The following is a 12,567-nucleotide window of genomic DNA, read 5'->3' on the forward strand; positions in this document are numbered from 1 at the left end:
CACAGCACAGGGAAAACACACTTTTATAAACATATACATTTATATATAGATAGGTACTGTAATATACAGTTTTGACAAGTGTTTTCCTTATGCACCTCATACATTATTAAAAATGTGACTATTCCATTTATTTTTTCTAGGTGATTCCAGCTGACACATTCCAAAGGCATCAGCAGGGTATTCTTATTTATAAACACTTTGTCCTTTTCTCAATATAAGAGGATCTGATAATTAATTGAATAGTAGTTCCATAAAATAAAATGAACTTTTTAAATAATTAACCTATATTTGTATTACTAACACATAAACAGGGGTGCTAGTTAGCCCATGACAAAGCTTCTTAACAGTAAATGGATAAATGGATAAATGTATCCATTTATACTTTTAATTAAAAACAAACAATATTGCAATGTCCAATTTTGGTTATGACAGAGTAGCTCATATCAGACCAGCTCTTCTGCTATAATCAACTACTATATTAGAGAGAATGTTATGAAGCAGCTGTTCTGGGAATTGGCCATGAGGAAGCAAAGACTTCCTGATCCTTGAGAGAAAAGAAATTTTGAGGCAAATCCTGCCTCTCTACTGAGGCACAATATTTTGACTGTAGAGCAGAGAAATGGAATCCTAACAGAAAACATCACTGAGCTAAGGATACAGAGCTTGGAATTCAGGGAAGCTGAAGCAGCTAGGGTCTGCAGAATAGAACACAGAGCAGAGATAGGCAGAAGGAATCCCAGAAGTATGTATTGTTAGGTGAGTCTGAAAATAGAACAGAGATACTAGAACTGGAACGGAGATGAAGTTTAAACTAGGAGAGGCATATTAATACCTCAATATCTTCAATATCAATCTGACAGCAAATTAAGATGCCCCAAATCTATATGTTAGGAATAAAGAACATTTATATTTGCATCAAAAAGAGTAAAATGCCTGGGAATAAATTTAACCAAAAAGGTGAAAGACATATACTCTGAGAACTATAAAACCCTGATTAGAGAAATTGAAGATGATACAAACAAATTAAAAGACTTAATTTAAAGATTTAAAGATTAAAAGACTTAATTTTGTTGAAATGTCCATATTACCCAAAGCAATCTACAGGTTCAATACAATCATTACCAAATACCAACAACATTTCTTAAAAAAACTAAAATTAACAATACTAAAATTTGTATGGAACCACAGACCCTGAGTAGCCAAAGCATTCCTAAGAAGAATAAGACTATATGTATCACAATTCCAGCAAGATATACTACATGTATCACAATTCCAGCAAGATATACTACAAAGCTGCAGTGATCAAAGCTGCAGTATGGTATTGGTGCAAAAAGAGACCCATAGATTAATGGAACAGGTTAGGATCCCCCAAAACAAACCCACAGTTATAGGGTCAATTTATCTGTGACAAATGATGAAAGAAGATACAGTGGTTAAAAGATTCTTCTCAATAAATGGTGCTGGGAAAACTGGACAGCTATATGTAAAATAATGAAACTGGACTACTTTCAAACACCATACACACACACAAAAATAAACTCAAAATGGATTAAAGACCTAATGGTGAGATGTGAAACAATAAAAATCTTAGAACCATGTTTCAGCATGACCAGCAGAGGAGTTAGGGTTTTGAGGTTGAGTTAAAGTGGCTTGGAAATCCTTGTTTTTTCACAGATAGGTTGTAACTAAAAGTAAATTCAAGCCTCCCCAATTTAATGGGACTTGCCAGTAAATGAATTGTATACTAAAAACAAAACAAACAAATGTAAATGGGAAAAAAAAAAACACAATAATTTTTCCAAAGAAGACAACAGAATCCAAAGCCTTCTCTAGTTTACATTATATAATATACAATTACTAGACATGCAAAGAAACAAGAAAACATAAATCTTAGATAGGTAAAATAGTGAATAAGAATAACCCCAAGATGATTCAGATATTAAATTTAGAATGAAAAGCATTTACTATAAATACATGTATAAATTTCAAGAAATTACTTTCTAATAAGGAAAAGGGAGGTATGATCTTAATGAATGGTTAGATCATCCAGTAGAGACATGGAAATTATAATCAATGTAACCAAATGGAAGTTATGGAACTAAAAATCTAAGAATTAAAATAAATTAATCAAGATGAAGTAAGAAAAGAAAAAGCTGAGAAAGAAATGGAGAGACTTGAGGAACCCATGGAAAAATATCACATGGTTTTAATACATGTAAAGGAAATCTTAGAAGGAAAAGAAGGTCATAAAATGGAAGAGCTATGTATTAAAAAATAATGACTGAAAACTTCCCAAAATTGATGGAATATATTGACTTACAGGTTGAATACCCTCAGTGAACCTTGAAAAAGTAAAAAAAAGGAAGCTTGTATTAAGAGTATCATAGTTTGGGTGCCTAACTGGCTTAGTCTCTTAATCTTGATCTTGGGGTTGTAAGTTCGAGCTCATGTTGGATGTAGAGATTAATTTAAAAAAATATTAAAAAAATAAAATATCATGGTCAAACTGAATAACACAAAAGTAAAAGTAAAAATTCTGAAAAGAGATGGAAGAAAAAAAGGAAAACATTATATACAAGGGAACAGTGATATGAAAAACAGCCAACATTTTTATCAGAAACAGTGGAGACTGGAAATCAATGCAATGACATATTTAATTTACTGATGAAAGAAATGTCAATCCAGAATTCTGTATCTAGCAAAAATGTCCTTCAAAATTGAGGTTTATATGAAGACATTTTTAGATGAAGGAAAACTGAAAAAAATATTTCTCCAGCAGACTAGCACTACAAACAAACAAACAAAGCTAGAGAGTATTCTTTAGGTTGGAGGAAAACATTACAAGATGATTTACATAGAAGAATAGAGAAGTTCCAGAAATGGCTAATATAGAGGTAAATATGAAGATCTCATTTATCTAATATTTTTCTTAAAATATAACTATTTAAACAAAATAAAATGGCATTATGAGGTGGGGTTGTAAACTACATACTGATAAAATACATATAACAATAGCTCAAAGGGTGAGGAGGTGGGAGCTGGAATCATGCTGTTATTAGTTTACCACATTTACAAAATGGGAACTGTAAAGTGGACGATGGGAACTGTTGGGTGTGAAGTATAAAATTCTATATTCTTAACTATAAATAGACATGGATAACTTTAAGATCCATGCTATTAGTCCTAGATTGAATAGTAAAACAATTTCAAAGATGCAAAAATAATAGAAAATAATAGAGGAAAGAATAAAAGATAAAGAAAACAAGATATAATACTAAAAACACATAAGTAACCCAAAAGAAGACAGAAGAGGCTCAGCAGAAGAACAAAGAAGCAAAAGGCACAGAGAAAAAAAAAATGAATAGCAAGATGGTAGACAAACTCAATCATAAATAATTATATAAAATGTTCAAGACTAAATAATTAAATTAAAAAGCAGGGACTGTCAATTAAATGAAGCAAGACTTCACTCAATGCTGTCTATGAGAGATGCACTGAAAATTTGAAGGTGAAAGGACAGAAAAATATATACCATGGAAATGCTATACCTAAGGAAACTGGTATGGTCACATTAATATCTTATATGAGAAATCTGAGAGTAGACTTTGAGACAAATATGAAAGGGGCAATTTACTAGGAAGATATAACAATCCTAAATTTGTTCCTAATGACAGAGATTAAATATTCATGAAATGTCCTGAAACTGTAAAATTAAAAGAATATATAGGTGGTGAGTTCTTTGGTGTTGGTCTTGATGATGACTTTAGGATTTGGTACCAAAAACAAAGGAAACAAAAGCAAAACAAATGAATAAATAAAACAAAACAAACAAGTGGGATTACATTAAACTAAAAGCTTCTGCACAGCAAAGGAAACCACCCGTAAAATGAAATGATGACAATCTACCAAATGGGAGAAAGTATTTGCAAATCATATATTTGATAGAGGATTACATCCAAAATATACAAGTAACTTATACAACTCAATAGCCAAAAAAAAAAAATCAATTTTATTAAGAAATGGGCAGATAATCTGAATAGACATTTTCCAAGATAGATATATGGATGACCAGCAGATACACAAAAAGATGCAAAGATACTCATTATCATTAATCATTAAGGAAATGCAAAGAGACAAAAAAGAAGTCAAGAAGGATATGCAGGATCTGAATACTATTGATATCTACAAAACTGTTCACCTAAGAAAAAGTGGCATATATCTTCTCAAGGAAACACAGAATGCTTGTAAGGTAGATCATATGTTGGGTAATAAATTAGATCTTAGCATATTTTAAAAGATTTAAGTAGTACAGCATACTACAGTACTACATACTACAGTACAACATACTACATACTACATGTACTAGTACTACATACTACAGTAGTACAGTTTCTCTGACATAATGGAAAAAGATTAAATATGTCCTTTTGTAAATCAGGAACAAGGCAAGAATGTTTCATCTCATCTCTTTATTTTTTTTTTTTATTTATTTTTTTTTATCTCATCTCTTTATATCCTGGAAGTTCTAGCTAGTGCAACAAAACTTCTTGTAGAAAACATAGGGGAAATCTTTATAATTTTGTCCACAGGACACAGAAATTATTTACTTTAAGAGAAAAACAAATACATTGGGTTTCAACAAAATTACGCTTTTTCTAGTCAAATTACCAGTAGGAAAAAATAAATGACAAGTTATAAACTGTGAGAAACCAATTGCAGTACCTGTATCTAAAAAATAAAATGGTTTCTATCCAGATTATATAAAGAACTTTTACAATTCACTAATAAGAAGAAAACAAATCACTTAAAAATTATAATACTTAAAGTTTCATAAAAGGATAGATGAAATGCCCAATTAGTTTATAAAGGACCTTCAGTCTTCAGAAAATGCAAATTAAAACTAGGTGTTGCCACTTTATGATCACTAATATGCTAAAATTAAAAAAAAAAAAAACTAACAACACCAAGTGTTGATGGTGACTTGGAGGAAACTTGCATACATTGCTGGTAGGAGTATAAAATGGCACAACCATCTTGGAAAACCAGTAGTTAGTTTCTTGTTAAATGAAAGAAACACTTACCAAAGATCCAGTGATTCCACTCCTATATTACCCAAATAAAAACAAAAACATGCCCACAAAGAGACTTCACTGTGAGTGTTCATAGTCGCTCTACTCACAACATTCAAAAATTTGAAACGTGCAAATATCCATCATTAGCTGAATTAATAAATTACAGTGCAGTCAAAAAACAGCTTATTAGTAATAAAAGAGTGATGAATATCAAAATACCATTGGAAGAAGCCAACCACAAAAGAGTAAATACTGTATTATTCCACATGTATGAAATTTTTGTAACAGAATTCTAATCTGTAGTGTTAAAAATCAGTGAAGTGGTTGCCAGTGGCTGCCAGGAGTGTGTGTGTGTGTGTGTGTGTGTGTGTGCGTGTGCGTGCATGTGTACACTGGGAATGGGGGCTCAACTACAAAGGATATAGGAGCATTCTGGGTAGTGATGCTAAATGCTTTATATTTTAATTGTGGTGGGAGTTACATGTTTGTCAAAACTCATGAAATTAGAATATGTACATCGTTATACATAAACTGTCACTTAGCACTTTGATTTTAAAAGTAATAATATTGGATTCAGATATTCTGGATTTAGCCAGGGAGAGTCACAGAGTGTGTGACAGCAGAGTTGCCAGTAACATCATCATCTGATTCAAGTGTTAAAGTCTGTAAGGAGTACGGTGGTCTTTGACCTTGCCTTTTATTTTTTTATTCTTAATTTTTTTCTAAAAATGCTTTTTATTAATTTAAAAAATTTTTATTTTAAATTCAATTTAGTTAACATATAGCATATTATTAGTTTCAGGGGTAGAATTTAGTGATTCATCAGTTGCATGAAACATCCAGTGCCCTCCTTAATGCCCATCACCCATCTACTCCCTCCAACGCCACACTTTCCATCCGTCAACCCTCTGTTTGTTTCTTATAGTTAAGAGTCTCTTATGGTTTGTCTCCTTCTCTGTTTTTATCTTATTTTATTCGAGTTTTACCATAAACACGGCATGCAGAGTTAGAGCGATGAGGTAAGTACCTGTATGAATGGAGTCTGTGATGAGCCATAATTCCTCTCTTGACCTTATTAGCACCCCTGCCTCCAGTCTGAAGTTACTGGTTCATATGCCTAGTCTGGCTAGTAATAAAAAAAAAATGTTATCAACATCTTTTAAAGGCTTTACCCTGCCTGCAGTTTCCTTCAGGCTGGCCTAAATATTGAGAAGGGAGGCAGAGCTTGGGTACATTCTTTTGTGAGCATTATACTTTTGCCACTTTTCTCCATCTTGTGAATTATGGTTATTGACTCCTTCAGGATCTAATCAGGGGCAAGCCAGGGGTAGATGGCAGAGAAGATCTTATTTCTCTGGTGTTAACAAATGGTAGAAGTTGCTGGGTTTTTAAAACCTGGCCTCTTCTTTCATGGGACACGTTATGCTTTCTTTGGACATATACTTTCATATCTTTCCTTTTGCCAGGGGTCTCTAGCTTTGTGCTGTTTCTTTTGTTTTGTTTTGTTTTGTTTTGTTTTTTTGTTTACCACTCCTTTATTAGAACCAGGCACTCTGGTACCCTTCTAACTTTGTCCTTTTTTGTATATGCCTATGCTACAGAGAAATAAAGTTATCATAGTTGAATGGAAAAGCATATACATTAAGGAAGGCAAGGCCAAGAGAAATGAACACATCATCCCAAGTAAATCAGCAAAGATTCAGAAAAGGAGAAGAAGTAGAAAAGTAAAGTGAATAAAAAAGAAATAAAATATATAATATTTCTAATAACATGATAATTCCCCCAGTAAAAGAGACTGTCAAACTGAGTTAGAAAGAAAACGTACAACTTACAGTAAATGTGCATAATGTAGTGACAAAGAAATGTTGCATGTCTATGGATGAACTGATACCAGAAAATTAAAACAAAAATAAAACTGTCTTGGGAAGCAATGTCTACATCAGGCAAGTTGGCATTTAAGGTTTAATCAGGTCTAAAATGTAAAAGAAGAACATTTCAAAGTGAGAAAAGGTACAATTTATGAAAAAGATATAATATGACATAACTTATATGCACCAAATAACACGACAGCTGAATATAAAGCCTAACATAACCTTGTTAGATGACAGATATATACAAAATACAATAATTGAATCTGTTCTCTCTGACCATAATCTAAGAATACTATAAATTAATAATTCAAAGATGATCAACTGGTGGCAAGGATTCAAAAAAATCAATTTCCTTATAGAAGTATATAGATGTTTTTTGGAAAGCAACCTGACAGCATCTATTAAAATTTAAAATATGTGAACTCATTGAATCTGCAATCTCACCCTGGAAACTCATCCTCAGGAATAAAAGCACTAGTGTCGATGGATACAAGTACACATATTTTGTTGTAGCATTCTTTTTGTTAAGAATATAAAAATGAAGACAAATGAATGTAATGAGTAGGGAATGGTCAAATAAATTGTGCCACATTTATGATATAAGATACTAGACAGCCATTAAGCATAATAAATTAGAGCTGTAATTATTGACTCAAAGGGATTTCCATCAGATATTGTTGAGTGATAAAGGTTAAATAGTCAGGAATATGTAGTATCTAACAGTGAACAATACCTTTATCAGTGTGTGTGTCCCCATGTCTACACATATGTGTACATGTATATATCTGATTAAATGAGCATGGAGAAAATAGAATGGGTTATGTGGAGCAAGTGGAATGGAAAGGTGTTAGGGGCATATGGACGGAAGATATGAAGGAGGATCAAGGGAAAAAATGTTTTAAGTAAAATATAGTTAAGGTGTATATTTTATGACTCACTGAGAAGCCCATGATTTCTTATTATATGATAAAAAATTTGGGAATGAAAGTATAAGATACTTCTGTTTCAGTTTAAAGTCACCAGTTATCTTTATCAATGTATGTATCTGTCTGTCTATTTGCCTGTACATGTGCTTTGGGGAAAGTGATGAAGGTTGAAGTCAGGTTTATGGCTGACAAGAGGAAGGAATGGCTATAAAATCTTCTAAACAAGGTAGAGGAGAAAAGTGGCAAATGATTAGCTGTGAGTCACAGTAGGGAAGGAAAACTCATGGAGGAGATCTTGAGTCTGGGTGACTTGGCAAAGTAGTGAAAAGAAAAAGGAAATAAGAAAGAGTCCTTTGAGAGGAATGAAACTTGGTTTTATTTTCACGTCTAACCCTGTGATGTTAGGAGGACTCCTCGTGTCATGGTTGCTTACCTGAATGGCAGTGGGGAAATATGAAAGAAAATCCTGTAAGAATCATAGGAATTATTTACTTAAAGTTTGCTTCTGTAACACTTCATTTGACTATCTAGCGTGGACAAATTTTGTAAGCTTATAAGCAAAAAGAAACAATAAAGGGAAAACATTGATATTCATGATTATATAAGAATGAAGATTACATTTTACACACATACACACATACACACATACACACATGCACCTCAAAGAAATTATGATGCAAACTGCAAACAGAAAAATATTTTGAACCGGTGTGCCAGGCAAAGGAGTTAACAGCTTTGATATGGAAAGATAATTTAGGATTTCCTAAAGAAAATGTTAAATATTCCAACTGAAAAAAATTTGGGGAAACGGCAATTTACAGCATAAAAAGCATACTTGCTCAGCAAACATAAAAGTGTTCACATTTTTTAGAATTACAGGATTGAAAATTAAAATAACAATGAAATGTTAATTTTGTCTACCAAGGAGGCCAAACTGAAGAATATGGTGAGAGTCTGTTTTGGCAAGCATGTGGGTAAATTGGATACTCTCAAACATTGTGAACTGCAGATAGAATTTTGATATTCTTTTTGTGAATCTTAAGTGTTTAATTTAGTATTCCTGATCTTAGATACTTGTTGTGGAAGCAACAACAAGTTGCTTTTTTTTTTTTTTATCTATTGCTTGCAAGTTGCTTTTTTTTTATTTATCAGTGGCCCCCTGATACTTGAAGAGAGCATTACCCTACCTTTTAACTCTCTTTCCTTTTTGGGCTTAAACTTGTGAGTTCTGGGAGAGGAATAGTGTCTGGGATAGGACTACTAAGGAGGGGCAGTCCTACAATTAAGACTTTCTCTTCATGAACTCTTAAAACTACAGTTCCTTGAACCATTTCTTTCCTGAGTTTTATTTATTTTTTAATTTTTAAATTTTTCTGAATTTGTTTTAAAGTTTACTTAAGCAACCTCGGGCAGCCCCGGTGGCGCAGCGGTTTAGCGCCGCCTGCAGCCCGGGGCGTGATCCTGGAGGCCCTGGATCGAGTGCCACGTTAGGCTCTCTGTATGATGCCTGCGTCTCTGCCTCTCTCTCTCTCTGTCTCTATGAATAAATAAATAAAATCTTAAAAAATAAATAAATAAATAAATAGATAGATAAATATTAAGGTTTATAAATATTAAGGTTTTTTGTAAAATTTGTTCAATATGATGTAAGTATCCAACCAAAGCGGGCTGATTAAGTAAAAACAAATGATATACTATTGCGTGGTGTTTAAAAATCAGACTTTGAGGAATATTTAATAATAAGAAACAATATAAATGTAAAAAAGAATGAGAACTGGATATACAGTATGGTCATAATTTGATAAGAATTGTATTATGTACACATTTATATCATGTATAATAGTTTGTTACATAAGGTATATAATTATATGAAGTGTACATTAATAATTATCTAATGTATATGAATTTACTACACACAATTTTATAAATAAGAAGGTAGGTTTTAGAGTAGAGAATATTTTACATAAGAACAAAAAAATATTGAAGACTTTTATTTATTTTATTTTTTTAAAATGTATTTATCCATTCATGAGACACAGAGAAAGAGAGAGAGGTAGACACACAGGCAGAGGGAAAAGCAGGGTCCATGCAGGGAGCCCGATGTGGGACTCGATCCCAGGACCCTAGATCACACCCTGAGCTGAAGGCAGATGCTCAACTACTGAGCCACCCAGGTGTCCTAGAAAATGTTGAAGACTTTTAGAAGACTGTCTCCTTGGTTGGGACTTGATTACCTGGACATGCACAGCATTACTGCATTTTAACATACAGCAATATAAATTTCGTTGTGTTGAAGATTGCTCCTAGAAGGCAGGATTTCTAACATTGTTTCCTAGTGATGTCCAAACTCTCATCCCCAGAAGCTGTACATGCCTAGAGAGAGATGACCTGGGTGACTCTAAGGTAATCACATGAGCGTTTAAAGGATAGAACTTTCTTGGGCTGGTAAGCAGAAGAGAAGGTAGAAGAAAAAGTTGGGGAAATTCAAAGCATCAGGATGCATCCCACAGTTGTTGGCTTGAAGGGGACCCTGAGGAAAGCGTGAGAAGGAAATGAATTCTGCGAGCAACCAGCAAGCCTGGAAGAGGATCCCAAGACCCAGACAAGAACTGCAGCCCAGTCTGATACATTGACTTTGGCCTGGTAAGACTTCAAGAAGTGGAACCGATTGGGCCATGCTTGCCCAGATTTCTCACTTGCAAAAACACTTAAATGAATATTAAGTGTCCAAGTTGGTAGAAATGTGTTCCAGCAAGCAATAAACAATGAATATATTGTTCAATGTTCAAAGAAATGTCTATAAGTAGAAAATGGAGTGTGGTTCTCACATAAGATGTAAATGAAGGGTTTAAATACATGGGCTTTGAGGTCAAATAGAACTGGGTCTAAATTCCAGATTTTTTACTGGTTAGCTGATTTGCACCCGTTCTTTGTTCGAGTCTCAATTTCCAAGTCTGTCAAATGAGGTAATGACAGCTCTTTTAACAGTTTTGTGTGAGTGTGTGTAATAAACAATATAATATATGTAAAGTTCTGCAAAAACACTAAAAATTCATTCTGTCATGATTTCGTATTTGTTACTCCACCCACCAGCTTTGCACTGCAAATTTAAATTTCAAGTCTTTTAAACGAATGGTATATTTAAAATGTAATTCCACTTCTTTCACTTCTCTCTTTTGCATCTTGATTTTGGCCTCTATCAATAAATTCTGTTTTGGACTCAAGGAAGTTCTTTTAACTATTTACAAGACCCTCATCTCAATAGACTAAAGTGCCAGGCTTCTCACACAGGAGGCACCTACTCATCGGACTCTCCCGGAAGAGGGACATTCTTTGGTATCTGCCTTCAGTTTGGCAGAGCACTGGGAGGAGCAGAGCTGGAAAATACAGTGAAACCATCGCTGCTCAAAATGCATGAGCCACATAGACCTCAGCTTGGGAGAAGAGGCTGGCTGAGTCATCTTTAGGGAAAACAAGTTTTCTAAAGCATGCATACATGGAGTCCATGTCTTAAAACTTTAATAATATGGAAATCTCATTAAAAAAATATCCACAAGAGCAATTGCAAAGGGCCAGGCAATGATAATATTTAATTCCTGGAAGGGGAGAAGAGGGCAAGCAGCAAGACTTTGGCTACTTATCATATATGATATGTATATACTTAAAAAGATGTTAGGTCAACTTATATGATTGATTGATGTATATTTAAGAAACAGTATTGAAGGTACACTTCAGGCCCTGTGTTAGACATTGTGGAAAAAAAAACAAAGATGAACAAGACCTATTGCCTGCGAAGAGGCTTTTTTTGTTTTTTTTCAAATAAATTTTGACCAAGAACAGTTGTTCTTAAGTGGGGATGTCTTATCCCCCAGGGGACATTTGGCAATGTTTGGAGACATTTATGGTTGTCACAAAATGTGGAGTGGGGTGGAGAGGTGGAAGGTACTGCTGGCATCTAGTGGGTAGAGGCCAGAAATGCTGCTAAACATTTTACATAACACAGGGCAGCCCCCATAACAAAGAAGGATCCAAACCAAAATACCAATAGTGCTGAGATTGAGAAACTCTGATACAAAATAAATCATGCACCATACACAAGAAAGCTCAGGTAGAAAATACTGGGCACAGAGAGAGAACAGAATTTTCTAGTCTCAAAATGTGAGAACATTGATATGAGGTGCAGAGGAGTTTCTTTGAAAACTCGATCCCAGAAAAATAGCTGATAATGGAGAATCCTACCAGGATGTGGGTAAGAAAGCAGATCAGACACAGCTGCTGCTTATAAATTGCATCCCTGTGGTGTGGCCACTGGTAGAGTTCTACTTGAAGTCCATACATTGATCAAATTAAAATTGGAGGGATAGAACATCTTAAGAGCCTCCTTCTTACAATTCTTTATTTTACCCCCATTTGTCAGGCTTTACAAAAACTCTTAGATTACAGTAGTATAAGCTTACATACCCTCTGAAGTGAAAATCTGTAATATATTTTTGCCACCTTTTGTTTTTAACCCTAGGAAGCATTTCTAATAAAGTTGGTCCCTGCCCTATGGACTGTGATCTCGATCTCTTAAAAGAAGACCATGAATTACACAAGAAGGTAAGATGAAAGCTGTAGACACTGGCTTAGGAAAGACCATGAAAACAGCAGACCCTGATTATTAACTATGATTTCTTAAAATATATTTACAGGTAGAAA

General features: G+C 33.9%; 1 protein-coding gene across 1 annotated transcript in view; it reads left to right on the forward strand.

The window, feature by feature from the left end:
• LOC112920437 (uncharacterized) overlaps positions 1–12,567 on the forward strand; it is a gene marked incomplete at its 5' end in the record, with an annotated part of 293,948 nt that overhangs the window by 122,522 nt on the left and 158,859 nt on the right. Inside the window, one exon of the mRNA XM_072731939.1 lies at positions 12,386–12,468. Within this exon, the coding sequence (XP_072588040.1) occupies positions 12,386–12,468 (83 nt within the window). The remainder of the gene's footprint in view (positions 1–12,385; positions 12,469–12,567) is intronic.

Source organism: Vulpes vulpes, chromosome 12, assembly GCF_048418805.1.
Source record: "Vulpes vulpes isolate BD-2025 chromosome 12, VulVul3, whole genome shotgun sequence".
NCBI lineage: Eukaryota > Metazoa > Chordata > Mammalia > Carnivora > Canidae > Vulpes > Vulpes vulpes.